This window comes from Triticum aestivum, chromosome 7A (assembly GCF_018294505.1).
Source record: "Triticum aestivum cultivar Chinese Spring chromosome 7A, IWGSC CS RefSeq v2.1, whole genome shotgun sequence".
Taxonomy (NCBI): domain Eukaryota; kingdom Viridiplantae; phylum Streptophyta; class Magnoliopsida; order Poales; family Poaceae; genus Triticum; species Triticum aestivum.
In genome coordinates, this window is record NC_057812.1 from 612,853,104 (window position 1) to 612,868,885 (window position 15,782).

At 46.9% G+C, this 15,782-nt stretch overlaps 1 protein-coding gene and 1 long non-coding RNA gene across 2 annotated transcripts; one reads left to right on the top strand and one right to left on the bottom strand.

Moving 5' to 3' along the window:
• The first annotated feature begins 210 nt into the window (after nucleotides 1-210).
• Nucleotides 211-7,674, top strand: LOC123147323 (L-lactate dehydrogenase B-like). Its single transcript, XM_044566551.1, has 2 exons — nucleotides 211-1,171; nucleotides 7,577-7,674. The coding sequence occupies exons 1-2, from the start codon at nucleotides 211-213 to the stop codon at nucleotides 7,672-7,674; spliced, it is 1,059 nt and encodes a 352-aa protein (XP_044422486.1).
• Nucleotides 7,675-8,840: 1,166 nt separating this feature from the next.
• On the bottom strand, nucleotides 8,841-10,030 carry LOC123149553 (uncharacterized). The gene is made up of 4 exons (XR_006474748.1): nucleotides 9,937-10,030; nucleotides 9,685-9,781; nucleotides 9,019-9,304; nucleotides 8,841-8,946 (listed from the first exon to the last, which is right to left on the bottom strand). It is a non-coding gene; the product is annotated as an uncharacterized lncRNA (long non-coding RNA).
• Between the last annotated feature and the right edge of the window lie 5,752 nt (nucleotides 10,031-15,782).

Consider the following 15,782-nt stretch of genomic DNA (forward strand, 5'->3'; position numbering starts at 1 on the left):
GCGCCTGTTGGAGATGCTCTTATGATCTAGAGATAGGCCTCACAGCAACCCCTCCTTTGTGCCCACTACTTTGCTACTGTGGTAGTATAAGTAGGAGAGCTCTCAGCTACGTACGCACCATGCATTGCACCCAAAGTTCCAAACCCAACTGATCGAGTAAGCACAATATAAGTTATCAACACAACCCCCGAGATCGATTTGACTGACACCATGAGCCTGATGAAGGAGGCGTCCTCGCTGTGCAAGCTCGGCTTCGATGTCGACAAGGGCGCGGGCTTCTTCCGCCAGGTTCCATCGCCCGTCCACGATGGGGAACTGATCGCGCTGCGGCCTTGTGAGCGGCTCACCAAGGTCTCCGTCATCGGAGCTGGCAACGTGGGCATGGCGATCGCGCAGACCATCCTCACGGAGGGCCTCGCCGACGAGATCGCGCTCGTGGACGCAGAGGCCGACAGGGTCCGCGGCGAGATGCTGGACCTGCAGCACGCCGCGGCATTCCTCCCACGCGTCCGCATCGTCGCAGGCACCGACGTGCTCGCGCTCACCAGGAGCTCCGACCTGGCCATCATCACGGTGCCCAGGGAGACGGCGGCGGCGTCGCGGATGGACCAGCTGAGGAGGAACGTGGCGCTGCTGAGGGAGGTCATGCCGACGGTGGCGGAGGGGTCGCCCGAGTCGCTACTGCTGGTGGTGTCGAACCCGGTGGACGTGCTGGCGTATGCGGCATGGAAGCTGTCGGGGTTCCCGTCGAGCCGCGTGATCGGCTCCGGCACGGACCTCGACTCCGCCAGGCTGCGGTGCCTCCTGGCCGAGCACCTCGACGTGGGCGCGCAGGACATGCAGGCGTACATGGTCAGCGAGCATGGAGACGGCGCGCTGGCGCTGTGGTGGAGCATCCGCGTCGGCGGCATGCCGGTGCTGAGCTACCTCCAGAAGACCCACTCGTTGTTCGATGCGGTGGGCTGCGCGGGCGAGGTGATCGGCCTCAAGGGGTACACGTCCTGGGCCATCGGCTACTCGGCGGCCAGCCTGGCCCGGTCGCTCCTCCGCGACCAGCGGCGCGTCCACCCGGTGTCGGTGCTCGCCAAGGGGTTCGTCCCCGGCGACACCCACGAGGTCTTCCTTAGCCTCCCGGCCAGGCTCGGGCGCCGCGGCGTGCTCGGGATTGTTGGCAATATGAGCAAATTACTACGAGATTTAATCCAAATAAACAGAAGATAAATTATGACCACAGCAGCAGAGATTAAACTAATCATGCGAACTAGCATAGTAGATGAACATATCACATCTAGGGCACATACTAGAAACATGAATTCTACCACGATCTCGAACAGGAAGGACAGAATCACATACGGTGCAGCGGGTGCAGCACCGCCGGCGTTGACGTTGTCGCCCATGTCGTCGAGGATGAGGTTGCCAAGGTCGGGGAAGAAGTCGTCGTTCGCGAAGTCGTCGCTGCCAACAGTCGCGCGAGTGCGCTCCCCAAAAACCTGATCACCCCTCTCCCGTACAGGATCACGAGAGGCGGAGTTCCGGAGGCCTACTGTCCCTTCTCACGGTGCACGCCGGAAGGAGGGATGGAGAAGACTTGCTTGGCGGCGCAATGATCTGGAACGGTGGTGAGAAACCATACGAAGCAGCGGTGGCTAGGGTAGACGTCTGCCTGGCTATATAGTGCGGGCCGGGTAGGTCGTGGGAGTAAACCCCACGTTCGAGTCGTCACGATCCAAAAGAATCAGAAACGGTTCAGTAATTAACGCGTCCGTTGATTATTAATTAATGACTCATTAATTTTCCCATGCAGTAAAAATATAGACAACGTGCATAGCTCTGTCCTCGGCTCGGCTCAATCCCGCTACCCGCGGCGCGTCGTGGCGAAGCGAGCAAAGAGGAGGAGCGCGCGTGTAGGTCTCCTCTTCTCATGCTCATACAAGTGGTAGAAGAGCTCACCTTATAAAGAGGTGCAACTCTCTCTCAACTTCCGGGGTGGGACTAAACTTTAGCCTCACTCACTCCACTCACATGTGTGCATGAATGGGCCAAGAGAATTTCGGAATTTTAGTTGGGCTTTGGGCCAAAGGCCTACTAGAAAAATTCCAACAATCCCCCACAAAGTATCATTGGCACATCTCATCATTTAGTTCCAAAACATTGTTTTATATGTCGGTGCTTAGTGGAGACTGTGAAGTTGAACTTCCACTTAGAAATTTATGCTACACTAGATCACAACTTGAATAGTGGACTATGCCTTGAACTACAAGTTTTCTGTGAAACTAGTTTCACACAAATTCTTGACCGATACTGGGCTGCCGCAAGGCTTCCCCGCGGATGGAGCGTATACGTCATACTCCAGGGCCTTTCATGAATTTATTAGAGAACACCCAATTCTCACAGACTGCGACGTTAACAGTCAAATTCATATAGGTGTGTTCCTCAGAAGATGTTCTGCAGGACAACATCTCTGCTTACCCGAATAAGCCACTTGGAACACATTAAGATAAGTATCAACCTGCCATGCAGATCAGGAGAGTATTGCATCTTCACGGAGTGGGATAATTAATATAGGGATACTCTCCTCCCAGCTGACCAACAGCTTGTCTCCCACTTCTACTTCACGGGATCTCCGATCACATAGAGTGGGTTACCACTATGGACAACTCATGCGGTGGGTCTCAAACCCATCTCCATCGATGCATTATCTATCACATTACGTGATAGACCCTTTGTGAAGGGATCTGCCAAGTTTTTCGACGTTTGGATATAATCCAACGTAATAACTCCGGAGTTCCTCAATTTTCTGACAGATTTTAGTCTCCTCTTCACATGCCTTGAGGACTTCATATTGTCCTTAGAACTGTTTATCTTGACGATCACAGTTTGATTATCACAGTTCATCAGGATAGGGGGTATTGGTTTTTCAACCATAGGTAAGTCCATCAAGAGTTCACGAAGCCACTCTGCTTCAACAGTGGCAGTGTCTAATGCTGTGAGTTCTGCTTCCATAGTTGACCTCGTTAAGATGGTCTGCTTGCAAGACTTCCAGGAAACAGCGCCACCACCAAGTGTAAAAACATAACCACTTGTGGCCTTAATCTCATCAGCATCAGATATCCAGTTTGAGTCACTATAACCCTCCAGTACCCTTGGATACCCGGTGTAGTGAATCCCATAGCTCGCGGTGCCTTTCAAATAGCGCATAACTCTCTCAAGCGCATGCCAATGATCATCTCCCGGTTTTGACACAAACCGACTCAGCTTGCTCACAGCAAAAGAGATGTCAGGCCTCGTGGCACTCGCCAAATACATAAGCGAGCCAATAATCTGAGAATACCTCAGTTGATCTCTAGCAATCCGTCGATTCTTTCGAAGCAACACACTAGCATCATATGGAGTTGGAGAAGGCGTGCAGTCGCTATACCCAAAACGACTCAAGACCTTTTCCACATAATGAGACTGAAGCAGTGTGATCCCACCATTCTCATCTCTCAACAGCTTGATGTTTAAGATAACATCAGCTACTCCTAGATCCTTCATCTCAAAACAGCGAGATAAGAAATCCTTAACCTCCTTGATTAAATCAAGTTTGGTTCCAAAGATCAATATGTCGTCGACATACAGACAAAGAATAACTCCTTCGCCCCCACCATAGCGATAGTACACGCACTTGTCACCATCGTTTACTACAAAGCCGGCAGCAGTTAATGTTCTTTCGAACTTCTCATGCCACTCCTTAGGAGCTTGTTTAAGGCCATATAAAGACTTTAATAACTTGCACACCTTTCCTTCCTGACCAGGTACTACAAAACCATCTGGCTGATCCATGTAAATTTCCTCCTTCAACTCTCCATTGAGGAAAGCCGTCTTAACGTCCATTTGATGAACGAGAAGACCATGTGAGGCAGCCAGTGATAGTAGCACCCGAATTGTGGTCAGTCTAGCCACGGGTGAGTAAGTATCAAAGAAGTCTTCACCTTCTTTCTGGGTATAACCCTTGGCCACAAGCCGTGCCTTGTACTTTTCAATCGTACCATCAGGTCTAAGCTTCTTCTTGAACACCCACTTACATCCTACAGGTTTGCACCCATAAGGACGGTCAGTGATCTCCCAGGTACCGTTAGCTAAGATGGAATCCATCTCGCTACGTACAGCTTCCTTCCAGTAGTCAGCATCAGGAGATGCATAGGCTTCTGAAATAGTCCTGGGTGTGTCATCCACGAGGTACACAATGAAATCATCACCAAAAGACTTTGCAGTCCTCTGTCTCTTACTCCTCACAGGAGTTCCATTGTTACCCTCAACAGGATTCTCAACGTGTTCCATCGCAATGGTGGGTTCAGGAATTACAGTGAATTCCTCACTAGATGGAGTAGGTATCTCCTGATTTGATGAACTCGACATATCCTTCATAGGAAATATGTCCTCAAAGAAAGTTGCATCATTTGATTCCATAATCGTACCAACATGCATGTCGGATACCTCAGATTTTATTATCAAAAATCTATAGCCGATGCTATGAAAAGCATAGCCCAGAAGAACACAATCCACGGTTTTTGGTCCAAGCTTGCGCTTCTTGGGAATTGGTATATTGACTTTCGCCAAACAACCCCAAGTACGTAGGTAAGAGAGTTTCAACCTTTTCCTTTCCCATTCCTCAAATGGAGTCATGGTCTTATGCTTTGTGGGAACTCGGTTTAGGACATGACACGCAGTCATTAGCGCCTCCCCCCACCATTCCTTGGATAGACCCGAAGTGTCTAACATGGTGTTAACCATATCAGTTAGAGTTCGGTTCTTTCTTTCGGCTACCCCATTTGACTGGGGTGAGTAGGGAGGCGTCCTCTCATGGATTATACCATGTTCCGCACAAAACAGATCAAATTCATTGGAAAAATACTCTCCACCACGATCGGACCTAAGCCGTTTAATTTTTCGATCAAGTTGGTTCTCTGCCTCAGCTTTATAGTTTTTAAAGAAAGTCAAAGCCTCATCTTTTGATTTCAGAAGATACACATAACAATATCTAGTGGAGTCATCAATCAACGTCATGAAGTATCTCTTTCCACCTTTTGTCAACACGCCATTCATCTCACAAAGATCAGAATGTATAAGCTCTAGTGGCGCCAAGTCTCTTGCCTCTGCAGTCTTATGGGACTTGCGAGGTTGCTTAGCTTGCACACATACTTGGCACTTGGAGCCTTTGACAGTAGAGATTTTCGGAATTAAATTCATATTGGCTAACCGCGTCATGCAACCAAAGTTAATATGACAGAGTCGTGAATGCCAAATATCAGACTCATTATTGTGGCAAACATTATTAATAACTTTAGTGCAAATATCTGACAAAGATAGGCGGAACAAGCCTCCGCACTCATAGCCTTTTCCAACAAATTGTCCACACTTAGAAATTACAACTTTATTGGATTCGAAAACCAACTTAAAACCATCTCGACATAAACGGGAACCGCTAACGAGATTTTTATTGATGGACGGCACATGATGAACGTTCTTCAGACGCACAGTCTTCCCCGAAGTAAACTTCAGATCGACCGTACCAACACCTCGAACGATGGCATGTGACCCGTTCCCCATCAGCACGGGTGAAGTCCCTGTTGCCTGGTAAGAAGAAAACATGGAGGCGTCAGCACAAACATGTACATTGGCACCGGTGTCAATTAACCAATCAGGGGATTGAAATACTGAAAGGATGGTAGGAAAAATACCGTACCCTGATTCCTTCATATCAGTATCACCGATGACAACATTAGCGGACTTGCCGCTCTTCTCATGTTCGCGCTCCTCAAAGCGGTTAGGACACTTCGGAGCCCAGTGATTAGGATCACCGCAGACATGGCAAAGTCCCTTCCCCTTCTTATGAGAATTCTTCTTGAAGTTGGTAGAATGTGATGGCTTGTTCTTTGTATCAAACTTGCCTTTGCCCTGAGTTTTGTTCTTATTGTTTTTGAACTTGTTGGGCTGGGAGTTCTTCTTCTGTACCATGTGGGCACTAGAACCTCCCTCAGCAACTCGAGCACGTGTGTCCTTTGCTCTCGCCTTCTCTTCAACATCAAGAGTACCAATGAGATCCGCAACGGAAAACTCCTGTCTCTTGTGTTTCAGGGAAGTAGCAAAATTGTTCCACGAAGGTGGAAGCTTGGCAATGATGCCTCCGGCAACAAATTTGTCCGGCAACACACACTTGAAGTACTCAAGTTCTTTTGCGAGCGACTGTATCTCATGAGCCTGCTGTACAACAGGGCGCTCATCAGTCATCTTGTAGTCATAGAATTGCTCCATGACGTACAACTCGCTGCCGGCGTCCGAGGCACCAAACTTGGCCTCGAGCGCAGCCCACATGTCCTTGCCGTTGTCAAACGACATATACGAATCCACAATGGAGTCATCAAGAACACTCAGAAGAGCGCCTTTAAAGAGGGTATCGATCTTCTCAAAAGCTTCCAGCTGTGCTGGATTAAGATCGCCCTCAGGCTTGCCCTTGGTGGCATCATAGCAGCCCATGGTCTGAAACCAGTAGACTGCTCTCGTGCGCCACCTCTTATATTGCGCCCCCTTAAAGGCAGGCGGCTTCAGATGCGCAGCAAAACCACTCGGAGTAAATTGCCTATAATCAGGTTTTTGGATTGTTGGAAATATGAGCAAATTACTACGAGATTTAATCCGAATAAACAGAAGATAAATCATGACCACATCAGCAGAGATTAAACTAATCATGCGAACTAGCATAGCAGATGAACATATCACATCTAGGGAACATACTAGAAACATGAATTCTACCACGATCTCGAACAGGAAGGATAGAATCACATACGGTGCAGCGGGTGCAGCACCGCCGGCGTTGACGTTGTCGCCCATGTCGTCGAGGATGAGGTTGCCGAGGTCGGGGAAGAAGTCGTCGTTCGCGAAGTCGTCGCTGCCAGCAGTCGCGCGAGTGCGCTCCCCAAAAACCTGATCGCCCCTCTCCCGTACAGGATCACGAGAGGCGGGGTTCCGGAGGCCTGCTGTCCCTTCTCGCGGTGCACGCCGGAAGGAGGGATGGAGAAGACTTGCTTGGCGGCGCAATGATCTGGAACGGTAGTGAGAAACCATACGAAGCGGCGGCGGCTAGGGTAGACGTCTGCCTGGCTATATAGTGCGGGTCGGGTAGGTCGTGGGAGTAAACCCCACGCCCGAGTCGTCACGATCCAAAAGAATCGGAAACGGTTCAGTAATTAACGCGTCCGTTAATTATTAATTAATGACTCATTAATTTTCCCATGCAGCAAAAATATAGACAACGTGCATAGCTCTATCCTCGGCTCGGCTCAATCCCGCAACCCGCGATGCGTTGTGGCGAGCCGAGCGAGGAGGAGGAGCGCGCGTGTAGGTCTCCTCTTCTCATGCTCATACAAGTGGTAGAAGAGCTCACCTTATAAAGAGGTGCAACTCTCTATCAACTTCCGGGGTGGGACTAAACTTTAGCCTCACTCACTCCACTCACATATGTGCATGAATGGGCCAAGAGAATTTCAGAATTTTAGTTGGGCTTTGGGCCAAAGGCCTACTAGCAAAATTCCAACAGGGATTGCCGCTGAGCTGGAGCTCACCGGCGACGAAGAAACGACGCTCCACCGATCCGCCGAGACGCTCTGGGGCTACCGTCAGGAGCTCAAGCTATAATCAAGCGCGTTCATGTAAGCGCCTGAAAATGTCCTGGGCGTCGGTCAAGTCGACTTTGCTGCCGATAAACAGTAAATAAGATGCATACATTGTACTCCCTCGTCCCAACTTAATTATCATTTATACTAGACCATGCCGGCGCGCGTTGTTGCACCCGTCGATTTGTGCGATTTAATGGTAGGCATTGATATGAATATACGGAGACACGTTGTTCAGTAATTTTGTATTGTAATTTTAGCTTGAGATTTTATTTTTAATTGTACCTCCATCCATCCTTTGTTGAATATTGGAAATCAAAGGTATACATGAAATGCCAGGAGGATTAAACAAGCCAAAGATATTGGGCTATTAGTTCGTTCTTGGGCTGGCCCTTTTCAATTTATCTAGAAGTATGATCTTCGACAGGGCCTTGTCTCATGCCTCAGCAGTCTCTAGAATGTGTTCAATGATATTGTTATCCATTTGAAGCAAGGGTATGAAAATATGTCAGATCTGAAAAAGCCATGCGACAAACATAAATTGAGAACATAGGTACCTCTTAGCAGGAATTAGCTAATACTCTAACCATAGAAGAATGGTGTTTGAGGTCAGGCTAATAAATATTATATGGGGTTTAATGGGTGTTTAATATTCAGACATTTAGAAGTATTCAGTATCATTTTGCACCACGCATCTGTAACTGATGTTTTTTGAGGAGAAACAATGATACGTGAGAGGAATTAGAAGCTCCACGCTGCAACTTTTTTTAGGCGTGGACACGTAAGGTCTTGTTCCTCTGCTGAATTTAGGGTAATAATCGTCATTTTGCATATGAATTTACAAACTATGATGAAATGTTAGTTTCTGCATGTCAAGAGAAAGATGAACTGGAAAATGAAAAAGCGCATTTTTATACTAATAGAACGAGATATTACAGCATTGAGATTTAAATATTCTTGGCAGAATAGTAGAAGATTTAAGAAGTGCATTATCTTAATAAGAAATGCATAAGTTGTTTCATTATTCAGTGCACAAGAGGAATAGTTTCTGCAAAACATACTACCGAGACACATTAACTGCTGAAGACAAAGTTGTTGATCAGCTGATGATACAGTAGCATTCGCACATACGTGATATATTTATTAATGGAAAATGAAATAACTTCAAAAGATGGACGAATGCAGAAGGTCGCCATTTCTATATTTGCTTTTGAAATACGCTGATCGAAGCTCTTTTTATGATAAGTGCATCTTTTACTTTGCCGAAGTTGATTTGTTGGCTTCAGTTCTGTCCCTGTAGTCCATAGAGAAGTTTGTAAATAAATAGTAAGTGGGCATGGTTTTAGTTTGCAAGTTTTGGTGTTACCTTTTTTATGGCTTCTTGCTAGTGCCCTGTGAACCATTTTTGCTTGCAGTAGCAATTTTAGATGGCCCTTCATGTTCCTTGGCAGAAGAGGTGTATCTGTTCCTTTATTCATTGAAAGATCATGGTCATAATCAAGTAAATATATTTGTCAAGGATATAAGAAAATGAGAAATGATTGTACTATTGAATCCAGTGACGGAGAGATCTGTCCTTCACTTTTATCACTTTCATTAGTGTTGTCCATGTCCTTGTCCTCGGGTTCTTTGTTGTTACTGCTAGTGTTTACCTGTAAAAGAGATATACTATAGGTTAGTGTACTACAACTTGAGGCAGGTGGAAGTAAATAAATTGGAAATTTAAATATCTGTTGATGTGCTGCTTGACCCAACGCTAAGTTTGTTGAATTCAAATACATTTGTCTTTGTGTGAATCTGTGTTATGCTGTTCACTTGGAAAGAGAGTAGCCCATAGCGAAGGAACTTCTCCTTGACAATGAAGTGAAGAGTGAATTTATGTCGGTTTACACCATTTAACATTTGCATTAGTTTTGCGACAATGTTGCGATCCAATTCACCATCAAAATCATCTTCTTTACACAATGCTTTTGTTCTGTTTTCAGTTTCACGATCAGTATATCATGTATAACCTGAGCAAATTTGGGCTTACCATCATATCACGATCTGGGAAGCACAATATTTTCATTTGATCCTTCGGTGCCTTGTACAACATTTGTCTTCTGCGCATCTTTCACTTGCTAAATAACCTGCTACATAGCACAGGAACAGTAGGCGGTACTTTGATTATTTCAAACAATCATAGACTGAAATCATATCATGTGAATGAAAGGTACATAGTACAATACATAGATAGTGAGATGAGTCATAATTAAAGGAGGCACAAGAGAAAATTGATACTAACCTTTCCATTAGTCATTGTATTCCAGCAGATTTACCTAGAAGAATGAAAGAAACAAAGCAGTACATAGCTGGAATTCCTTCTTGTAGTGAAGCCTGCAATCATTTGAGATTATGAAATAGACAGAGAACACATCAGTATATGTAGACAACAATTGAGAATTGAAACCAGTGCATCACCTTCTAACCCAGCAGAAGGAGGCTCAAATCTGTCAACGTGTGGAACCTGCGTTTAAAAAAAACAAAGAACAGTATATCACTGAAAATTGAGGAAGAATTGGGTGAACAGTAGATGCAGCAAACAGGGAGAATTGGGCTGGACCCTAGGCATCAAACTTCGCTCTGTGATGGAGAATGGTTTGCAAAAGTGAGCAGTGGTGGAAAAGGATCAGCGGCAAGGTTGGGAATATATGGGCTCGTATGAATTGAATGGAAAATATGAATCGCCATTGTAACTGTCCGGAGCATCGATTGGCGCTAATGGCTTATTAACCTTTCAATCAAGCACCCTTGGCGATTCTCATGGCTGTTCGCCGTCACATCCCACCCCGTCGCGCCGCTCGCGTCCGTGCATCTGATGATGCGCTGTCCGTCGCGGTCACGAGTGTCCAGGGTTCTCCACTTTTACATTGCACGGGATCCTACTACAGGCCCAGTAGGCCCAATTGAATGTCAAATGCCCAAATAAACCGCCGGAGCAGCGGCCCGAGAGGGTTAGCGCTCGTTACGCTGTCAACGAAGCCTGTACGCACGACTTAGCTTCGATTAAGAGGCAATCGGACGGCCAATGAAGCCTAGAAGTGAAGATCCGACGGATAAAGAGACGGCTCGGAGCGCTGATGCCCTGAGAGGGCTAGAAAAGTGCTTAGTTTTAATATATCTAAATGTATCTAACACTAAAACGTGTCTATATATATTCATATCTAGACACATTTAAAATAAATAATTTGAAACGGAGGTTGTACTATGTACTCCCTCCGATCCTTTTTAGTTCGCATATAAGATTTGTCTGAAGTCAAGTCTCGTAAAGTTTGACCAACTTCATAGAAACAATATCAACATTCACAATGTGAAATCAATACTAGTTTATGCATCAGGACCTAAAGTTTCATATTGTATAACTTTAGCATGCTATATGTTAATATTTTTTCATATAAATATGGTCAAATTTTAAGAAGTTTGACTTCAGACAATTCTTATGTGCAGAGTAAAAAGGATCGGAGGGAGGACATAAGTCGTAAGAATAAAGACACCTTCACCATATCTTGTATGGAGCACATGTGTGCGAGTCAACTGTTTTTCTTCTTCGCAATAGCTATATATATAAGTCGCCTGAATTTACAATTTAGGATAGTCGATTTTCTTCACAATAGCTACATATGAGTTTTGTAGATTACAGAGCAGAGCACGAGCTCTCCCTCCTAGAATCAATTTCTCGGTCATGCCTCGCTTTCGGCGAGCTTGTGTCCGAGCCTCACCAGCGATGTGGGGTCTCCCTGTTGGGGAATGTAGTAATTTTAAAAAAATCCTACGTACACGCAAGATCATGGTGATGCATAGCAACGAGAGAGGAGAGTGTTGTCCACGTACCCTCATAGACCGAAAGCGGAAGCGTTAGCACAACGCGGTTGATGTAGTCGTACGTCTTCATGATCCGACCGATCAAGTACCGAACGTACGGCACCTTCGAGTTCAGCACACGTTTAGCCTGATGACATCCCTCGAACTCCGATCCAGCCGAGTGTTGATGGAGAGTTTCGTCAGCACGACGGCGTGGTGACGATGTTGATGTTCTACCGACGCAGGGCTTTGCCTAAGCACCGCTACAGTAATATCGAGGTGGACTATGGTGGAGGGGGGCACCGCACACGGCTAAAAGATCAAATGATCTATTGTTGTGTCTCTGGGGTGCCCCCTTGCCCCCGTATATAAAGGAGCAAGGGGGGGGTGGCCGACCAGGGAGGAGGCGCGCCAGGAGGAGTCCTACTCCCACCGGGAGTAGGACTCCCCCCTTTCCTAGTTGGAGTAGGACTTGGGAGAAGGAAAGGTATGTGGGGAGAAGGAAAGAGGGGGCCGGCCCCCCTTGCCCTAAACCAATTCGGTTTGGGCCTTGGGGGGCGCCCCACACTCCCCTTGCTGCCCTCTATTTCCACTAAGGCCCATGTAGGCCCATTAAGCCACGGGGGGTTCCGGTAACCTCCCGGTACTCCGGTAAAATCCCGATTTCATCCGGAACACTTCCGATATCCAAACATAGGCTTCTAATATATCAATCTTCATGTCTCGACCATTTTGAGACTCCTTGTCATGTCCGCAATCACATCCGGGAGTCCGAACAACCTTCGGTACATCAAAACATATAAACTCATAATAAAACTGTTATCGAAACGTTAAGCGTGCGGACCCTACGGGTTCGAGAACTATGTAGACATGACCGAGACACGTCTCCGGTCAATAGCCAATAGCGGAACCTGGATGCTCATATTGGCTCCTACATATTCTACGAAGATCTTTATCGGTCAAACCACATAACAACATACGTTGTTCTCTTTGTCATCGGTATGTTACTTGCCCGAGATTCGATCGTCGGTATATCAATACCTAGTTCAATCTCGTTACCGGCAAGTCTCTTTACTCGTTCCGTAATACATCATCCCGCAACTAACTCATTAGTTGCAATGCTTGCAAGGCTTAAGTGATGTGCATTACCGAGAGGGCCCAGAGATATCTCTCCGACAATCGGAGTGACAAATCCTAATATCGAAATACGCCAACCCAACAAGTACCTTCGGAGACACCTGTAGAGCACCTTTATAATCACCCAGTTACATTGTGACGTTTGGTGGCACACAAAGTGTTCCTCCGGTAAACGGGAGTTGCATAATCTCATAGTCATAGGAACATGTATAAGTCATGAAGAAAGCAATAGCAACAAACTAAACGATCAAGTGCTAAGCTAACGGAATGGGTCAAGTCAATCACATCATTCTCCTAATTATGTGATCCTATTGATCAAATAACAACTCATGTGTATGGTTAGGAAACTTAACCATCTTTGATCTACTCCTATATCACTATTGTACTCCCTTGCACTAACCATCTTTGTCACCTCCATAATCGAGAAACATATCCTTATTCCACTAAAGATAATTTTCACCAATGTCTAGTGATCTACTCCTATATCACTATTGTACTCCCTTGCCAAACTCAGGGCAGGGTATACAATAGGCCTGGTACACAGCATGGCATACTTTATAGAACCTATGGCTGAGGCATAGGGAATGACTTTCATTCTCCCTCTATCTTCTGTCGTGGTTGGGTTTTGAGTCTTACTCAACTTCACACCTTGCAACACAGGCAAGAACTCCTTCTTTGACTGTTCCATTTTGACCTACTTCAAAATCTTATCATGGTATGTACTCATTGAAAAAACTTATCAAGCGTCTTAATCTATCTCTATAGATCTTGATGCTCAATATGTAAGCAGCTTCACCGAGGTCTTTCTTTGAAAAACTCCTTTCAAACACTCTGTCGGTGTCAAAACCGACAGATCTCGGGTAGGGGGTCCCGAACTGTGCGTCTAGGCCGGATGGTAATGGGAGGCACGGGACACAATGTTTTACCCAGGTTTGGGCCCTCTCAATGGAGGTAAAACCCTACGTCCTGCTTGATTAATATTGATAATATGGGTAGTACAAGAGTAGATCTACCACGAGATCAGAGAGGCTAAACCCTAGAAGCTAGCCTATGGTTTGATTGTATGTTGTAGTTGATGTTGTTCCACGGACCAAAACCTCCGGTTTATATAGACACCGGAGAGGGTTAGGGTTACACAAGGTCGGTTACAAGGGAGGAGATATCCATATTCGTATTGCCTAGCTTGCCTTCCACGCCAAGTAGAGTCCCATCCGGACACGAGACGAAGTCTTCAGTCTTGTATCTTCATAGTCCAACAGTCCGACCAAAGGATATAGTCCGGCTGTCCGGAGAGCCCCTAATCCAGGACTCCCACAGTAGCCCCTGAACCAGGCTTTCAATGACGATGAGTCCGGCGCACAGTATTGTCTTCGGCATTGCAAGGCGGATTCCTCCTCCGAATACACCATGGAAGAATTTTGAATATAAGGATAGTGTCCGACCCTGCAAAAACAAATTCCACATACCACCATAGAGAGAATAATATTTCCACAAATCTTTAATCTGCTGACACGTTTTGGCAACATGACATCATGCCATGGCCCAGTGCTTATTCGAACCGTTTCTTTTAACTAGCCCCGCACATAACGCGAGGCAGTTTTTTGACACGTCTTGTCAAGGCAGAGATCGTGTCCCCTGATTACGGGATCCTCATCAATACGGGTGTGGGTAACCCAACTGTGTCTAGGACTCCTAGATTATAGGAAAGTCCAAACGGTTTCGGAGAGGACGCTTGATATTCACCCTCTTTATAAAGGGACAAGGCTTTTACTTTTTCCCTCCTGTGCTCAATCAAATCCTTCCCCGGCCTTGAGTTCTAACACCCAAAGCCCAGGTCAGGTGCTCCGGACTTTCAATCATGTCCGGATCTAGCCTTCAAGGCCGATGGATGCCTTCCTCCGTCACGGAAGAAGACATCAAGAAGTTGAGGGAGGCCAGATACCTGACCGTCAAGGTTTTGCATCGGCTGCCTGCCCGAGGGCAGGTCGTCCCTACTCCTGAACCCAACGAAGACGTTGTGTTCATCTCCCACTTCCTCCGAGGCCTAGGCCTTACTATGGATCCCTTCGTCAGAGGCTTGATGTTCTATTACGGGCTAGATTTCCATGATCTAGCCCCGGACTCCTTTCTCCACATCTCGACATTTATTGTCATGTGTGAGGCCTTCCTTCGTATTACCCCTCACTTTGGCCTGTGGCTCAAGACCTTCGAAGTGAAGCCGAAGATGATCGAGGGGCAACATGCGGCGTGCAGAGGCGCGTCAATAAGCAAGATGGCCGGAGCTCCGTGGCCAAAGGGTTTCTTTCCAGAGGTGTCCGTATTATGGCAACAGGAGTGGTTTTACATCACGGCTCCCAGAAGTGCCAAGTGGATGGCCGCCCCCGCTTTCCGCTCGGGCCCCCCACCACAACTAATGTCATGGATCAATAGAGGTCTGAGCTGGGGTCCAGCCAAGGACGTGCCTATACTGCAAAGCCGTATTCATGATCTCTTTGAGGGGATTTTAATTTGATTGTGGTAATACAAGTTATGCTAGTTCGTCGAGTCCAACCTTGCAAATGCCGACCCCTTCTCTTGTGGGATTTCAACCCAGAAGGACCGCGGGCCATTCAGAATTTCATCGGCCTGACGCACGAGGAAATGTACCAGTCATTCTTCGGACCTCAAATAGAGTGTCCGGATACCACTGAGGACGTGGGCCTAAGCAGCAACCGCGCCGCCGAACAAGTAAGTAATCCTCTAGCCGAACACACCGTCTTTTATTTATGATGTCATTTCTGAGAGATTGCTCTTTGACCAGGACTGGCTAACAAAGGTGAAGATGATCCGGTGTTCGGCCCCCCACCCTGAGGGCTTGGAAAATCCGGTGCTGGAAAAGATGCTCAAGCTCGCACCTTGCCCGGAGCCCTCGAGGGAAGATACGGGGGGGGGGGGATAATATGGGCGGAAGCGGGCCAACCATCGCTGCTAGTTCCAACCGAGGGAACGAGCGCCTCCGTGAAGGAGGACAACCAAGGAGAAGAATCCGACCTTCTCTCGCTTCGGGGAAGGAATAGGACTGCCTCAGACGATCCGGAAACCGAGGCTTCCAAATGGGAGAAGAAATCCCCACTAGAGGGTCCTGCCTTGGAGGGTGTTTTTTGTTGGAAATAT